The sequence below is a fragment of the Meriones unguiculatus genome, chromosome 3, assembly GCF_030254825.1.
Source record: "Meriones unguiculatus strain TT.TT164.6M chromosome 3, Bangor_MerUng_6.1, whole genome shotgun sequence".
NCBI lineage: Eukaryota > Metazoa > Chordata > Mammalia > Rodentia > Muridae > Meriones > Meriones unguiculatus.
Window position 1 is genome coordinate 131,997,547 of NC_083351.1, and position 17,069 is coordinate 132,014,615.

At 45.6% G+C, this 17,069-nt stretch overlaps 1 protein-coding gene across 1 annotated transcript in view; it reads right to left on the reverse strand.

The window, feature by feature from the left end:
- Dapk1 (death associated protein kinase 1) overlaps positions 1-11,012 on the reverse strand; it is a 150,037-nt gene extending 139,025 nt beyond the window's left edge. The window contains exons 1-2 of the mRNA XM_021650451.2: positions 10,845-11,012; positions 10,358-10,529 (exon numbers count right to left, since the gene is read on the reverse strand). Coding sequence (XP_021506126.1) covers positions 10,358-10,419 — 62 coding nt within the window. The 5' untranslated portion in view covers positions 10,420-10,529; positions 10,845-11,012. The remainder of the gene's footprint in view (positions 1-10,357; positions 10,530-10,844) is intronic.
- Between the last annotated feature and the right edge of the window lie 6,057 nt (positions 11,013-17,069).

Below are 17,069 nucleotides of genomic sequence, written 5' to 3' on the forward strand. Positions count from 1 at the left end.
CTACAAAAGCACTCAGGGAAAGCCAGGGGGACCCAGCCCAGGAAATAGGAGCAGACAGCACAGTGGGGACAAACTCATGTAGAAACTGGATCAGGTAAATGAGGCTGACACCAGAAGGAACCCATCCAAGAAGCTGAGCCAAAGAGGCAGAAAGAAGTAGAGATAGGAATGAGCAAGGATGATGGGGAAACCCTGGCCACAGCAGTCAGGAACTGAGACGAGAATCTGAGTATGCAAACGAGTAAGGAAGAAGTCAGGGGACCCAGAAATACAAACAGACACAAAACAAGTTTACAATTGTTCAATTACTCCCTCAGCTGTCTCTGAGTTGAGGTCTCACTTGCTGCTCTGGAGTTCACAGGTAGACCAGGATGGCCTTGAACTTACAGAGCTCCTCGGGCCTCTTCCTCCAGAGTGCTGGAATTAAAGATGTGCACCACATCTTTGTTCTGGAGCTTATTCAGACCTATCACAGTGCCAGACACCTTACAGAGAACACAACATTGCTGCAGCAGCCTTAGGAAGGCATAGAGACCATTCTCATTTCATAAAAGAGAAACGGAGTCTCAGAGAAAGTGTGATCTGCGTGGGACCGATGCACTGAAAAGTCAGAGGAGCGGTCCCCTCCACAACTCACTGACACTGGATTCCCAGTGCACAGAACAGTATATGCAGAGCATCTTGGGAAGGGTTATGAATGTTTTAATGTCATTAGCCTAGGTAATCCCCAGGGTAAGCTGCTATGAGTGAGTTCAGCTCTTTTAACATTCTCTTTCTCACTTTCTTTACCCTTTCACCCTTCTCCACGGGATGACAAGGCACAAGTGTACTCTGAGGACTCAGGCACCATGCTCTCAGAATCTATCCTCCGAAACTGTGAGCCAAGTAAACTTTGTTTATAAACAACTCAGCTTGCAGCATTCTGTTACAGCAACAGAAAACAGACTAAGTTTCGAAGCCTTGAACCACACTCTCATGTCCAGTTATGAACCTGTGCAGGCAGAGGCAGATAAGCAAACACCACTGTGCCCTCAGTCCCAATCAATACATTCTCCTCATCAGAAAACTCATAATCTGTAGGCAGGGAAACTAAAAGTCACACGTACAAGCTAAATGTAAAAGAATACCAAGTGGCCCATGACCCTATCCAAACTATTAAAGGACACCTCATGCAGATCATCTCCCGGCCAGCTGTGAGGCTTGTGGGGTCCCCAGCAGGATATGGTAGAATACTTACCTGGCATGCAGGAGACCCTATTCAGTATCCCCCAAACACAGTGCTTGTCAAGATGAGGCTTACAAAGAAGGGTTCGTGATAACTGGAAATAGTCTTACAATGACATATAATAATAAGGATGCAGACCAAACCAATTGTCTTCACTTCCTGTCCTGGAGCATGAAGCTTCAGTTCCACAGTTCACTAGCACAGAGGAGAGCAGAGGCCGATAAACTGCATCAGTCTTGTGCCAAGTCACTTCCTCTCCCAGTCACCTCAGAGAGCTGCACCGCTCAGGGACAGCATGGCAGTATTGGGAGCAGAGCCCTGTCTGTTCTAATGGGAGGCTCCATAAGCCTTTCTGCCCAGCACACTGATCTCAGTGAGAACCACCAGGAGCCCCTGCACACATAGACAGCCGAGGCAGAGAAGAGGAAAGGACCCCTCCACCAGCTAGAGGGGCACCGAAACCACCCCACTGGTTTTCAGGAAACACAAGAACCACAGAGCTATGAGTTTCTGACCTGTCTGACAGCAGTGCACAACTAATTGTAGACACTCAGAGAAGCAATACAGTGTGTGTGTGTGCGTGTACAATGCCTGCAAATATGGTGTACACATGTTTGTGTGTATGTACAGGTGTACCTGCATGTGGAGGCCTGAGATCTGAGATTGACAATGGGTATATTCTTCAACTTCTCCCTTCATATTTTTTGAGACAGGGCCTCTTACTAACCCTGAGGTTCACTGGTTCTGCTGGACTAACTGGCCAGTAAGCTCGAGGGATCCTACTGTCTCCAACTCTACAGTGCTGGAATTATAGGCACATACCTGCTGTCTCAGCTTCTACTTGGGTCCTGGGGATCTGAACTCAGGTCCCCATGCTTACCCAGTGAACACTTTACCAACTGACTCACCTCCCTGGGCCGGAACAACTTTCTACATCCCATTCCAGGTGTACAGAGGAACCCTCTGGCAAGCTGATTTCCATCTGATTGATGGATCAATAAAATACTACAAATTGAGTGTCCCCTATGTGTCTCCTCTCTTGAGGCTGGAAATGTACCAGATGTCACAGATGTTTTAGACTTTGAAATGTTTGATGAACCCTCCAAAATGACACTTTATGAGCATTGTGTCCACCGTCAAATACTTGGGATTCTTGAACACCAGATTTTACATCTTCAGACCATCGAGGTTCAATTGCAGTTTGCACCTGTTGGCTCACAAATTTCTAGGGCAGCATCTGTGGCACCACATGTGAATTCAGCTCCTACTGTAGCCATCATCTGTTAAGTCTGTCTTCTACAGGATGCACATACATTCTGTACCTACGGCTCTCCCGTAAAGCAGCAGGCTTAATTCCATTTCTCTCCCAGAAACACACACTCCGCTACTCAGTACAAACCACAGGGGAGGGGAAGGATAAGGAGCATGAGGTGAGTTGGGGAGAGCTGTACATAAAGAGAGAGATGAGGGGATGAGCTGTACAGAAGAGACAATGAGACACAGATCCTCTCAAAGGAGGATGGAATTAGAACTGAGCCAACATCAACACTGATCTCTTCACTTCTCCCCAGCAGAACTCACTGCTTTTTTTTTTCCTTCTGTCACTCAGACAAACCTTGCCTCCTGTGTGGCTGGGCCACAGATGAACCTCTGAGTTGCTAAGCAGATAGATAGGAAGCTCAGAGAAAACTCTAACCCTCCTCAGGACAGGACAAAAGAAAGGCACTGATTATTATTCTCTTTCAACTTTATCAACTGGAAAATCCTACACTGCAAGCCAAGCATAGGAGATTGTCATAATATCTAAAACAGTCTAGAAATTTTTATACTAATAAGCACAAGATATGGCCAGGGTTGTAGTGCTTGCCTTTAATCCTAGCTAGCACTCAGGAGGCAGGGGCAGGCAGTTTGAGTTCATCCTGGTCTACAAAGTGAGTGCTAGGCCACCCAGGATTACAAGGTGAGACCCTGTGTTAAGTTTTAAAAAGTAAAGATGGAGACTGGGGAGATGTCTTCATCAGTAAAGTGTTGGAACTCAAGCACTAGGAGCTGAGTTCAGGCCACAGCACCTAGCCACACATGGCAGTAGACACTTATAAAACAAGATGAAACTAGAGCTTGGGAGGTAGGGACATGTGGATAGATCCCCAGCCAGCCAGCCAGTGTAGCCATCAACTCCAGGTCCCTGCAAGAGATCCTGTTCCCAAACACAAGGTGGACAGCTCCTAAAGAATGACCTGTGGCCTCCAACAGCAAGCTCACACTCATGTACCTTCACCCACATAAGCATGCACACATACACCCAAAACCAAGAGTAAAAGGTGGGTCGGGGGTGTGGTTCAGTGTAATAACCCAAAGCCCAGGACTCATTCTCTAGTACCTCAAAAAAATAAAAATAAAAATAAAAAGTAGAAAAATTACTAACAGAAATACTCAACAACGGAAATCTGCTCATTCTTGCAAGTGAAAATACAGAGTTTAAGAGACTCTTTTCCAAAATGACTAGGATCCAAACTAAGAGTTCAGGATTTCTTTGTTGTTGTTGTTATTGTTTTTCTTTTATTTTCAGATTTTAAAAGACTTGCATGTACATAAAGAGTTTAGTGAAGAAACCCAAGTCTAAATGTACAACTCACTTGTTTCATTCACACCTTATCCAAGGACCCTGAAGTAATGGGGGTGATGTATGCATGATACATGCACAGGGTGTGTGATTGCTTAAGTTTTCATGGGGACCAGAGAAGGACACTGGTGTCTGTTCCATCCATGTCTATCTATTCCCTTGAGACCATGTCTCTGGCTAAACTGGAACTAAGCTTAAAGTCAGCAAGCCCCAGAGATGCTTGCCCTGAGCCCAGCACCGGAGCTATAAGACCACACCTTTTTTTTTTTTCTAAGATGCAAGTCATGGAAGGTTCTTTATTGTTATTTAAATCATTTTAGTAGAAGGACAGAAAATCAAATGATAACTTTCCATCGTCCATCCTATCCTAACTCCCACTTATAGGAGTGTACTTAGAATATCCAGAAAGGAACATGAAGACTTCTTACTAATAAAACATTGCTATGCAACCTCCTTGGAGGCCAAGAGGAGATGCACTTTGCTCTGCTGAGTTATCCCAGAAAAGTAAAAGCACGTCAGTTGAAAGTCGCCTTCCCCATAAAATCCGAAATAAGCATGATGAGTTCTGAGCTAGAATGACCACAGAGGCGGACCCACGGCATGAGACCAGAGTCTTCCACACACACCGTGGTACTGAGAAATTAAAATATAACCTAAGAATTTCATCAAGTTTCTAAGATAGTAAACTATTGTCTTGGGGACCTGACTAAACCTTGCGCTGTGTGCTAGTGCCACTTGTAACTGCAGAGCACAGGGCACAGGAGAAAGATTAGCTGGTCAGAGCATCCTTAGGCCTGAAGGTGCACTCACATTCAGAAAGGTGGCTACAGCCAGGGCTAGCTTTGGCAGGCTTCTGTGAAAAGCTTCTGTGAAGTGGATGCTGTTGCACTTTGAATCTGAAACATCCCCCACAGACTGAGGAACTTTTAGGAGGTTAACCGAAGGAAGTGGTCACTAGGGGTGGGGCTTCAAAGGCTACACACACCTTGGCCTGTAGCTGCAGCCTAGACCACTGCTTCCTTATCCACCACTACCTGGATAGGGCTGTCATGCTTTCCCCACTACCTTGCACTGACATTCTCTGCCATGCCTTCTTTCCCTGCCATGGCAGGCTGAAACTTACAAAAACCCCATATGTGTTTTCACCAAGTACTCTGCCCCAGGAAGGCCATCGTAACCCACACATTCAACCATCCTCTGCACTGTGTCTGCTGGGGTCCACAGACAAACAGAGCTGTCCAAGATACCGCTCTCAGATGCCAACCTGGCTGGCTCTGGGAAGGAGGTGCTCACCACAGCCTAAACGTTATCAATAGCTTAGGCCTGGACCAGGGTCCTCAGATGAGCTCTTGTCACCTACCAACCCGCTGTCTTAGGAAAGACACTGTGACTAGGACTAAACACTCACAGAAGCAAGGATGCTAAATGCCCAGGCTTCCTCCACATGCAGTCCCTGTGGCATCAGGTTGCCTAAGGACAAGGGCAGCCACCTGTGTCCACTGAGGACATGCTTTCTTGTGTCTTTTGATCAGAAATGCACCCCTATGACACCATGGTTAGGCTCGGTATACATAGTAACTGGCTCAGAATTAAGGACACATTTCCTTGCTGAGTCAGTCAATATAACCTTGACTTTGTCTCCCTGCACCCCGGTCTCCCATCCCTGACACTCCAGCTGAGGAGTTATCACCCACCTCTCGCTGCCAGACCTGGAGGGAAATAGTCCATGCCCTGAAACAGTGACAACTGCTGGGAGGCAGAGGGCATAGAGCAAGAACTAATGAATGTCCCCTCTCCTGGTGAAACGCAGTTGGCTCCTGTAATGAATCTGAGCACCCCTCAGTGTTCCTGGATTTCCTGGGGCATGTCAGCACAACTGACCCATCAGGTTCCTAGAGGCAAGATAAAATGCATGCATGCCCAGAGTGGAAGAGCATGCATGCAGGCGCAGGAAGTCAGTGCTACAGACTCTGCTGCACATGGGCTTTGCTGCTAGCCACACTGAACCACTGTGACTAAACACTGAACAGAAGCAAGGATGCTAAACACACAGGCCCTGACCCAGAACACAAACTGCCCTCACTAATACCATCAGCCTCATGCCTGCCTTCTACAGCCTTCCCACTATTTCCTACTTTCAATTAAAATACCTATGGATTTTATGCCAAATGGGGAAGGTAATAAATCTGAATTATAAGCCTCTAACCACCATCCAAGCTGAAGTGAAATACTTAATGCTCCACTCCATTTGTTTTGCTTAAAACTGATCTCACTCTTGGAAGTTTGGGCAGCTCACTGTTGGGAGAGGGGGTGGGAGAGCAGAGAATGCAGGTTTTCATGAAGGTTTTCATGAGCCGCAGCTTCGACATCTTCAGTGCCTATCTTACTGTCCTGTCCTGATCACCACTTACTGAAGGCCCAATCACTACACATTTGCTGAGCATCTACTAAGTACTATCCCTATAATTCAGCACTAAGAATGAAAACATGATGAGGAAATCCAAGTTCATTGCTACCTAGGAAATCAAGCAGTCTATTGCTGTGCAGGGTGGCACCTGCTGTGATACAGAAAACAGGTTATTAAGTGAACATTAGGCGGTGACTATGTGTCATAATCCAGGGCCACTGCCTCTAATTCACCTAAAACCCTATAAATAAAGGTGTCCAAAACAGTGAACCAAGAGAAGCCCACTCTGTATTACAGCGGCAACTGCCATCCACACTTTCAGCCCACTCCATTCTGCTGCCCTGCTAGCTCCATTGACCTGTGTCTTCAGCATGCCACATATCCTATAGAAAAAGGACCACAGTGACACTGGACCACAGAGCATTCCCAAAAAGAACTCCCAAAAAAGCTGCAAGGATCACGGTGAACAGTAATGTAAAACGCAGGGGTCCTGATGCTGCAGAAAAGTCATCCATCTGGCTTCTGTAACCATAGAGGGGCTGCAGAGTTCTGCAGGGATGAGGAGTGCTTGCTGTACAATCCAGGGGTCCTGGAATTCAAATCCCAGCATTCATACAAGTCAGGCATCCCACACACTCCTGCAGCTCACTCCAGCTCTGAAAAGAAAAGTGGAGGAAGGAGACTAGCTGAGGCTTGCTGGCTGCTAGACTACCTAAGAAAATGTGAGCCCCAGGTTCAGGGAAAGAGCCTGCTTTAAAGGAACAGGCAAAGAGTGGAAAAGGAAGGCACCTGATGTTCTCACTGGACTCCACACATGTGCACAGGTGAACACACCTGCACACATATCCGCAAACATGCACACGCTTCAATAACTGTTAAAAGTTATCATGAAAGAGTTACTATGCAAATGGACTTCAGTAAAACCAAGTAAGATCAGACCATGAAACAAAGACAGGGCCAGTCCCTCAGCAAAGCAGTGGATATGGAGGTGCCCAGGAAACTCACGGTCAAGCTTAGTGATGGCCAAGAGTATAACCGGGGCAAGTGGCGGGCAAGCCAGCAAGCAGCTGCCCAGTATTCCAACTGAGAAAAGATGCCAGGATATACTGGGCTATTAAAACGACCTAACATAATAGCAGCTAAAAGGTGCTCTCGTCAGAACTCCACTTGGGGAGGACTGTATGCCATGGAAGAAGCATTATGTTCAGTGTCTTAGGAGATGGGTAGAAATGGTAGACCAGCCTCCTCAAGTTAGCACTGAAGGGTACCAAAATCTTGTAAAGAAAATGCCTCCCCTCCTCCTGCTTCTGTTTAGAGGACAGAGCCCTAGCCCAGAGCTGCATTAATCTGAATCAGAGAAACCAATCACAGTCAGCCACAGAAATGGTCGCTAGCAGGACCCTTTTCATACAGTGGCCCCTCCTCCAACTGTTAAGTAGATGAGAAATCCTAAGTGGTCCAAGAGCCATCAGCCTGTCTCAGACACTTACTCACCCTGGCCAGTCCCACATATAATCTGTTCTTGGTAGGCCTCATGAACTATTTCCACACCTTAAATGACTTAATTTTCACTATTTCTGTGAAATCAGCACTGAGCTTATTAGTGCTGGGAGGTCAAAAAGCCATCACATTGCAAAGCTGGGTTTTGGTCTAGTCATATCTGTCCGGTGGTTGGTCTCATCTGTCACTCCTATAAAAACCTGGTAGTTTTAAGGTTCTCAGCAGTCAACAAGTTTTGGGCAATACACAGATACACACACACACACATTCAAAAGCTGTGCTCTCTCAGTTTTTCCATGTAGCGTAATAATAGTGTGTTCTACTTCCCTAAAACTCATCCTTTCTCTTCTAGATAAGGATTCTCTCAGTCCTCTTATGGGATGAGAAGCTGTATTTAAAGGTGACTAAAGAAGGGGCTGGAGAGATGGCTCAGGGGTCGAGTACTTACTGTTCCTCTAGAGGACATGAGTTCAATAGTGAACGCTCACATCAGGTGGCTCATAGTGCCTGGAGCTCCAGCTCTGGAGAATCCAACACCCTTCTCTGCCCTCCATGCGCACCTGCACTTATGTGGCGGACACACAGGCTCATAAATAAACTAAATAAAGTTTTACACTCTGAATGCGGGTCTGCTCAGAGCTTAGCATCACCCTGCTTCTGGCCACGTACCTGCCCGTGAGCCCTTCCTCCCACCAGTCTTCCAGAGACATATGACATCGCACATGTCTCATCTTCTCTACCTATGCACCTTACATCAAAGCTTCTTTGACAGAAGTGATAATGCCCAAGACAGAATAAAGCCACAGGGTGTGGAAGATCCTTAGAAAAAGCCACCCAGGTGCTTCATCTTTTGCAAAAACACAAGCAGCTACCACAATAGACTGGTATATATGTTTTCTTTCTTAAAAATCCCAAACCCAGTTTCTCCAGCGTACCTCTTTAAAATTCCTAGGGCACATAAATTATTAAATAAACAACTTGTCAATTAGTTCTTCCTGAAGGAGAGAATAGTTATACACAGAAATGCAGGCAGAGCCAAAATCAAAGCAAAACATCAGTGACAAATGAGCAAGCCACCTCCTTGTCATCACACCCACTCAGTGAAGATCAAAACTCCACTTGTTAACCACAGGGATGCCCCCCCACCTCTTAATGCATAACTCCATGGAAAGATCTCAAGGGAAACAAAGCCAATGTATTTTGTTCATAAAACAATCATCTCACAAAATTTTACCATTTTTACCTTTTTACCTTTTTGAAAGATGATTTATAGAATTTGTGAATCTTACAGAAAAAGTATCAAAAACTTTTTTTAACCCTTTTTATTTTCTAACCCCCTGGAAAAATCCCACACACACTCATCTTGCTGTAAACCACAGGGCGGAGAATGGTGGAATTCCTGTTAAGTCAAGTATGTCAGCTGCACACAGTCAACCTCGGTCTTAACCATAGTCATGAAATGCGAGCTTCCAGAACCTTGCTTTACTCACTTGCTAAGACTTGAGATAAGAGTATTCTCTTCCTAAGCACAGGCTCCACAGATGTCTCAAGACTACACCCTACATACACATACACACTCTGAACGGTAACTTTTTAAGATCTTTTCATTCCTGAACTTTTCTGAATTAAAGCTTTAGTTAGACGTCTTTCAAGATCCTTTTAGTTGACAGAGGGTGTTGGTCTTTTTTTTTTCTTCTTCTTCTTCTTTCTTAATTTCCTTTCCATGAAGAAAAAAAAAAGCTTGATAACTTGGTATGAGACCATCGGGTATATATGGAAAAATTAAAATTCCAATACACACACTGTATGAGTAACTGCAACTATGTTTGTTTATAAATCCTTTTGCCTGCTTTAGTCATAATGCCAATACACAAATTCCACACGACAAATTTTAAATTTTGAAAAGTATGAATACTGGGCTTTTTGCTCACATAAAGCAAACATCACTACACTCGGTGGGCTAATGGAAAGAGACAGCCAGCAGCCGTCAAGTGCTCGCAGAGAAATGCTCTTTGTACACCTGCATGTTAGCACGCTCTGAATCTAGACAGCAGCCATAAATGACCCCGAAGCCACTACTACCAAGCCAGGAATGAAATTCTGGTTGGAAGAAGTTTCAAAATCCAAGGCCAACATCTGGCCAGTTCCACACCTACCTAACCAATCCCTGCTGGAGCTGCACTGAAAATTGAGGACAAGGGGGGAGTATTAAATTTTTAAACGCCCATTAATTAACTTGTGCTCTCACACACAGGCGGTCCCTCCAATTGTAGTTAGACTTAGTTCTTGCCTCATTGTCTCGGAAGGGGGAAGACTGACGGGAGTTAGTGCACACAATGAAGTGTGTTCTTGACCAGGGCTTCTGATCACACTCTGTGCGAAGTAACTGCACTGTAGGTTTCCTCTCCAACCCTCGGGATCAGGCGGTTTATTCCTGGTCCCTGGCCTTCGCGGGGAGGGCACTGTTTCTCTACCACCCGCACGTCTCAGAGAAGGGCCAGGGAAATGCCTGGTTTAAGGCAGCATCTGTTTATCGCGCACCCTCCTTCCCCCCCCCCCCAACACACACACCGCGCGCGCTTCCGCCACCCCTTCTTGGTACCTGCCCAGTTCCTCGCCGGTGTCGTAGTAGTCGTCCACGTTTTCCTGCCTGAACACAGTCATGATAGACTGTCACGCCTCACCAGAGCCCAGGCCACTCCGGCTCCGCGGCCCGAACCATCCCCACCGCCGCCGCGCGGCTGCGGGCCCCTCATGCACCAAGCCGCGGACCTCTGAAAGAAACGGGGAGAGGAAATGAAACGGGAAGCCCCAAGGAAATCGGGGTCCCCGGGGCCCGGCCCCGATCTCGAGGCCTCCCGCGGGCTGGGACCACGCGCCCTTTGTTAAGCCTGGGCTGGGGGACCCCCACGCCCCGCACTGCCGCGCCCCAGCCCCGTGCCTGCGATCCCCGGGCTCCAGCCTCCTCCTCCAGACGACGAGGGGACAGCGGAGGGAAGGGACACAAAGCGCCCGGCCCGGCCACCTGTTCCCCCGCCCGGCGCGGGGCCGCCCTCTCGCTCCTCCCGCTGCCTGCGGCGGCCACTCACCCGGCCCCGCAGCTCTCGGTCCGTGCGCCCTGAGCCCCGCGGCGGGTCCCGGTTCCGGGCAGCTCCGGGCGGCCTCTGCTCCTCGCCTCGGGCGCAGCTCGGCCCCGTGGGGACGCAGCCTCCACCTCCTCCTCGTCCTCCTCCTCCGCTGCGCTCGCGGCTCCTCCCGGCTCCGCGCTCCCGCCCCGCCGCGCGCACCCCGCACACACCCACTCGCCCGCACTGAGCGCGCGCCCCACCTGTGACTTGGCGCCCGGCTGCCCTCTGCCGCCCGCTCCGAAGAAGCCCAAGGCTTTCGTCCCCGGACTGTGAACCCAACCATCTGCGTGGGCCAGCGGCGTGCTCTGCACCAGGAAAACCACAAAAAAAAAAAAAAAAAAAAAAAAAAAAAAAGGTTTAAAACATAAATCAGTGAAGACGCCCACACCCTGATGGAAACGATAGCAAATAAATACCTTATAAATGAGGTCTCTCTGTTCTTCTACGTTGACAACAAAACCGAAGAGGACAGCAGCAGGGGCCTCATCAGAGGGGGTGTCTCCGCAACAGATGTTTTGAGCCAAAGCGAAGGCAAGGCATGGGATCCACGAAGGAAGAGGTTGAGATATCAGAGACCCGGCGAAGCTTGAGAGTCCTGTTAGCAGCGAGTGCTGCTTGAGCTGTGTTTGAGCGTACAATACAACAGAGTCTAAGTGTGAAAATAAGAATGAAAAACGCTGTGTGCATATCTTTATATTAGTTACATGTCCAAATAATGGTGCTTTGGATCTATCAGGTTGAATAAAACTTTATTAAAATAATTACACTACCCTTATTTATCTATTTATTTATTTACTGTCATAACAGTACCCATGTACCTGGCATTGGATTGCTGAGGACTGGCCAGCCCGTGCAGAAACTCCAGGTCCACCCAGGAAACCAGCATCCATTCACCCATTCTTCATTAAGTCTCTCTCTCTGGTCCTTGCTGAACAAAGTTCATCAGTTAATCCTCTGAGATTTCATATCCACACCACTGACCCAATTCTTGATTCAACAGATATTTTCCACTGCGGAGACTTGGGCCTAAAAGAACAAAGCAAAGCAAAAGAATGTTCCTCGGGCCATGTGTCAGATCCTAATCTTAACTATTTCTCCAGCTAGGGTTGGGAGCGCACACCTGCGAGTCCAGCACTTGGGTGTTGGAGGCAGGAAGATCAGGAGCTTAAGGCCAGCCTCAGTTACATGGCAAGTTGGAAGATAGGCTGAAGCACAAAACAGAAAAAAAAAAAAAAAAAAAAAAATTTGAAAATACTCCTAATGGCTGAGAACAGAGTCCAGCCGGCATGAAAAAAGAATGAGGAGGTAGCAATGACCTAAGTGGTAGGTCTGAGAGTCAGTGCAAAAGGATCTGAGAAGAAAGAAATACAACAAAAATAATAACAGCAAACAAAAGAAAGAAAGAAAGAAAGAAAGAAAGAAAGAAAGAAAGAAAGAAAGTGATTCATCTGAGAAGCATGCAAATAAACACATCTTTTGGAAAAAAAAAAATGAAAGACACGGATGTAATTTATTTTCCAAGGCCACTAAAGGGATTGGATCTATTTGGAAGCTGCTGGGGCTGGTCAGAGACATTTTTCTGGTGTCATGACGAAGCGGCCTGGAATTTTGAGTTATAAATTTCCATCTAATATTCGTGAGGCCATCTACCAGCAGAACAAGTTTGGAGGAATCACTCGGATCTGCGCTAATTGAAGCAAATGTTTTAGAAAAGGGGATTGTGGTAGTTTAAAACAATGTCCTTAAATCCTTTGGCAAAAAAAGGGGAGCTTACTGCTCCTTCTCATGAAGGAGGCCTCACCCCTTGCCCTGGTTGTTTCTAAGAAAATCTAGGGGTAGCCACACTGGGTGGAGTTTCTTTCTAATATTAGTCTTTCTCTCTCTTTCTCTCTCTCATCTCTCTGTCTCTTTGTGTGTGTCTCTGTCTGTCTGTCTGTCTCTCTCTCTCTCCTCAGTCTATGGCCTTTCAGCCTTTCAGGTGAGTTTCTCCTGGAACTGCCATGTAAACAGGTAAAGGCAGAGACCAGAGAGAGGGAAGGTGATGCCCTAGCCAGTAGGCAACCCCAGCCTCCACCCACCCAGCCCTGGACAGCTAACAGCTCCTAGCTCAAGTCCTAAGGGTCACTGTTGTAGGGTGATTGACTGTACAGTACTACATCACCATATGAGGAAAGCAGGAGAAGCCAAGGAATTAGAAAAAGATAAAGGGAACTGGAGAGATTGCTCTGAGGTTAAGAGCACTGGCTGCTTTTCCAGAGGTCCTGAGTTCAATTCCCAGCAACCACATGGTGGCTCACAACTATCTATAATGAGATCTGGTACCTTCTTCTGGCCTGCAGGTATATATGCAGACAGAACATTGTATACATAATAAATCTTTTTTTTTTTTTTTTAAGAAAAAGATAAAGGAAATACAACTTTGAAAACACATCAGGGTTGCCAGGCATAGTGGTGCAGGCCTTTAAGCCCAGTACTTGGGAGGCAGATCTTTATGAGTTCAAGGCCAGCCTGGTCTACAAAGCAGGTTTCAGGACAGCCAGGAGTGCAATACAGAGAAACCTTGTCTCAAAAAAAAAAAAAAAAAAAAAAAGGAAGGAAAGAAAGAAAGAAAGGACTGAATCTTTACACAATTTTGTAAATTAGCTTTTTCCAGGTTATAGCTAATTTTCTTAGTCTCAGTTTTATCACCAACAAAATGAGGACAAGGGCAAGTGAGATGGCTCAGCAGGTAAAGGTGCTTGCTATCCAAGCCTGGCAAGCTGATTTTGATACCCAAAAGCCACAGTGCAAGGACAGAAGTGACTGTAGGAAGTTGCCCTCTGACCTACACATGTGTGCATACATGCTCACACACACACACACACGCACAAATAATGAAGAAAATAATGTACATGGGGACAATGATACACTTGCATCCTCTGAAAGAATCTAAAGAGATTCTAAAGTGAATAAGAACTGTGTACATTATGAAATACGTCAGAATATTTGGCATTGATTTTGTGTAATGTTCTAAGCAAGAACAACTCCAAGTAACATATCTTGTTCATAGAAGACAAAAGCCCTGGTGTTATAAGAATCAAGCTGCAAAGGACATCCACACAAATGATTGATTACAATACATACTAAGGGCTTTGACAATCATGAAGGTGGACTTTAAACGACAGTATAGATTTCAGGCTAATATTTCATAGTTGCAATAGTCCGAGCAAAACACTTGCTATAAAAATGTAACAGATTTCAGAGATTTATCATACTAAAGATTCACTTGTTTGCAGGGAATTGGAAGAGGACTCTGCTCTGTGCTGTAATTCAAGGACCCAGGCATGTACTGTCTGATGGATTCATTGCACTCCAATGCAGTTTTGCCCAGTGCTCTTTCCCAGATTAGCTGTTGAAAACAGAGAATGTACAGAGGAACGTCCTGGAGGTTTGTTAGGTTTAAAGTTAAGGCTTGAGTTACTTTCGTTCGTTCTTTCTTTCTTTCTTTCTTTCTTTCTTTCTTTCTTTCTCTTACACATTTAATTTTTTTATTAGCAATATGGTGTCAAAAAAAGACACTTTCAGGTTATCTTTTACTAATGTAACTTTGATCTTATCAAAAATGTACATTTTTTTTAAAAGATCTATTTCTTTTTATGTGCACCATTTGTGTTCCTGGTGCCTGTGGAGGCAAGAAGAAGGCATTGGATTCCCTGTAACTAAAATTACTGGTGGTTGTTAGCCAAAATGAAGGTGCTGGGGACTGTAAGAGCAGCCAGAACTCTTAACCTCTAAGCCATCTGTCCAGCACCAAGAATGGATACTTTTAAATGATACCATGGATAATTTTAAATGATACCTTATTTCTGTAATAAACTTTCTCCTCCACCATACCTAGGATCCTTTTTATTTCTTTTTTATATTCATCAGGGAAGATTCAAGAGTGAGAGGAGTCCAGGGCTTCAAGGAAACTGGCATTTAGTGAGACCATTGAAAGATGAAGAATGAGAAGAACAGCGTGGGAGGTGATGAAGGTGGCAGTCAGAAAGTCACAGGAGAACAGGGTCTAGACAACAAGAAAAGAATTGTGCGGTTAGGACTGCGGCCATGAGTCTTCTGTAAGTGATCAGAGCTCAGGCAGTGAGAAGACAGGTTCACATGAAGAACTGATGGAGCCTTTCCAATCCTTCAGAATTTGGAGAGGGTTAGTGCAGATACATCATAAGAAGTCTTCAAAAGACAGATAGCTCAGACACTGGTCCTTCAGCACCTGGAGAAAGGGTGCTCGGGATGACTGAGTCTGGCTAGGTGATTAGGCATTGCCACACACAGGCTTGTTTTAAAAAGTTTCCACATGAACTCAATGGCTGGCTCTTTGACCTCCCCACCCCCACCCCAAGGCAAGAGCAGCCTTGCTAGGCCACAGAGGAGGACATTGCAGCCAGTCCTGAAGATACCTGATAAGCTAGGGTCAGGTGGAAGGGGAGGAAGAGCTCCCAATCAGTGGACTTGGAAATGGGCAGGGAGGAGATGAGGGAGGGAGGGTGGGATTGGGAGGTAATGAGGGAGGGGACTACATGGGATACAAAGTAAAAAAATCTGTGATTAATATAAAAATAAAAATTATTTGGAAAAAAGGAATTTCCACATTACCCACCTGGCCTTCTGTCATAGGCGTTTGTGATCCCAGTGTGGAGACCCAATGGGCTTTTCCCTGCTGTGTTTCTGGGCCCTCATTTCCCTCTTATTCAGTTTCTGATTTTCATTTATTATTGAAATGAAATCCAGAACCAAGCACTCAGCCTTACACCCTTGTTAGAATCAGATGTGCCAGTCAGACTCACATGTAAAACTGGAACATACATCCCCATTGATTTAGTGACGAGAGTTACTTTTTTCTCCATTGATTCTACTTTTTCTCCTCCATGGTGACTAATGGACCTCTTTAAAGCCATCAGACCTAACACCATTGATTTCTATTTATTTTCCTTTCAGCAGAAATTATGGTTAAAATATTTTCAGTCCACATCAAAATTTCTCTTTTTTAGGTGGGTGGTTATTAAATATTGTAGGAGAGTCAATCTCAATGAAAGCCTCTGGGTGTCCTGGAACAGCTCAGGAAATGAAAGCCTCATTACTCAAGCCGGTGACATGATTTACGGGCCCATTCACGGCACTTCGATAGGATTTATAGAAACATAGCTTTTAAAAAAGATAAACTTGCCATGAATTTTCCCGAAAGTTCTTGTCAGCTTAAAGATTTGTAAGAAGAGCAAAAGCACGTTGACATCACTGACGTATTCAATGCTACATTCTCAGCCCAAGAACACAGCTGACAAAGCTCTGAAGCTGCTGCTCTCTGCTTATAGACACTAAATCCAAGCACACTCGAACACATATAACATATGTGCTGCAATTGTTTGGAAGTTTGAATACTTTTGCCATTTCTCTTATTTCTAAGAAAATTTTAATGATGACATACTGCGTGGACATGCCTGTAAGCACATACCTCAGGGAGGAGGAGACAGCATGAGTGCTCCTGATAACAGCTCCTCACCTACTCACTTAACCTTTTCCCTGTGTCATGTGAAACCAGGTCTCAACAGTGAATCTCTATGAAGCCCACTTAGGAAAAGCACCTGCGCTGTACATGCCACCACGTGCTTTGTCATTGACAGCTAGGTAGCACACACAACGTGTCATCACTAAATCACAAGTTCTAGTTAAGGCAGTATGCTGTGCGTGGAGAAGGGGAAGGAAGGGAGGGGTTGGGAGGGGAGGAGGGAGGGAACTAGAGGGGGGATACAAAGTAAATGAAGTGTAATTAAATATAAAATAAAATTAAAAAAATAAAAAGACAGTATGCTGAAGCCTAGTGATACACATCTGGACTCTCTAGACATGGAAGGCTGAGGTAGGAGGATTCTCAGTCCATCTTAGCTACATAGTGACTCAAGACCAGTGTGGGGGACATAATGAGACTTTGCCTTAAAAACATGACTCACTAAGTAAACAGGAAAATAGAATAGATGCTAACCATCATTCAATAACTGTGCTGGCCTTAAGAGTTTGGAAGCTGTCTTCCAAATTCTTGGGAGAGTTTGGAAGTACTTGGCATCGGCCAGTTACTGAATATCTGTCCAAGAAAGTGTGACCTAATTTGCCTTTCTTTTTTAGGAATGTTCTCCAAAGCAGTAACTGTCTTTC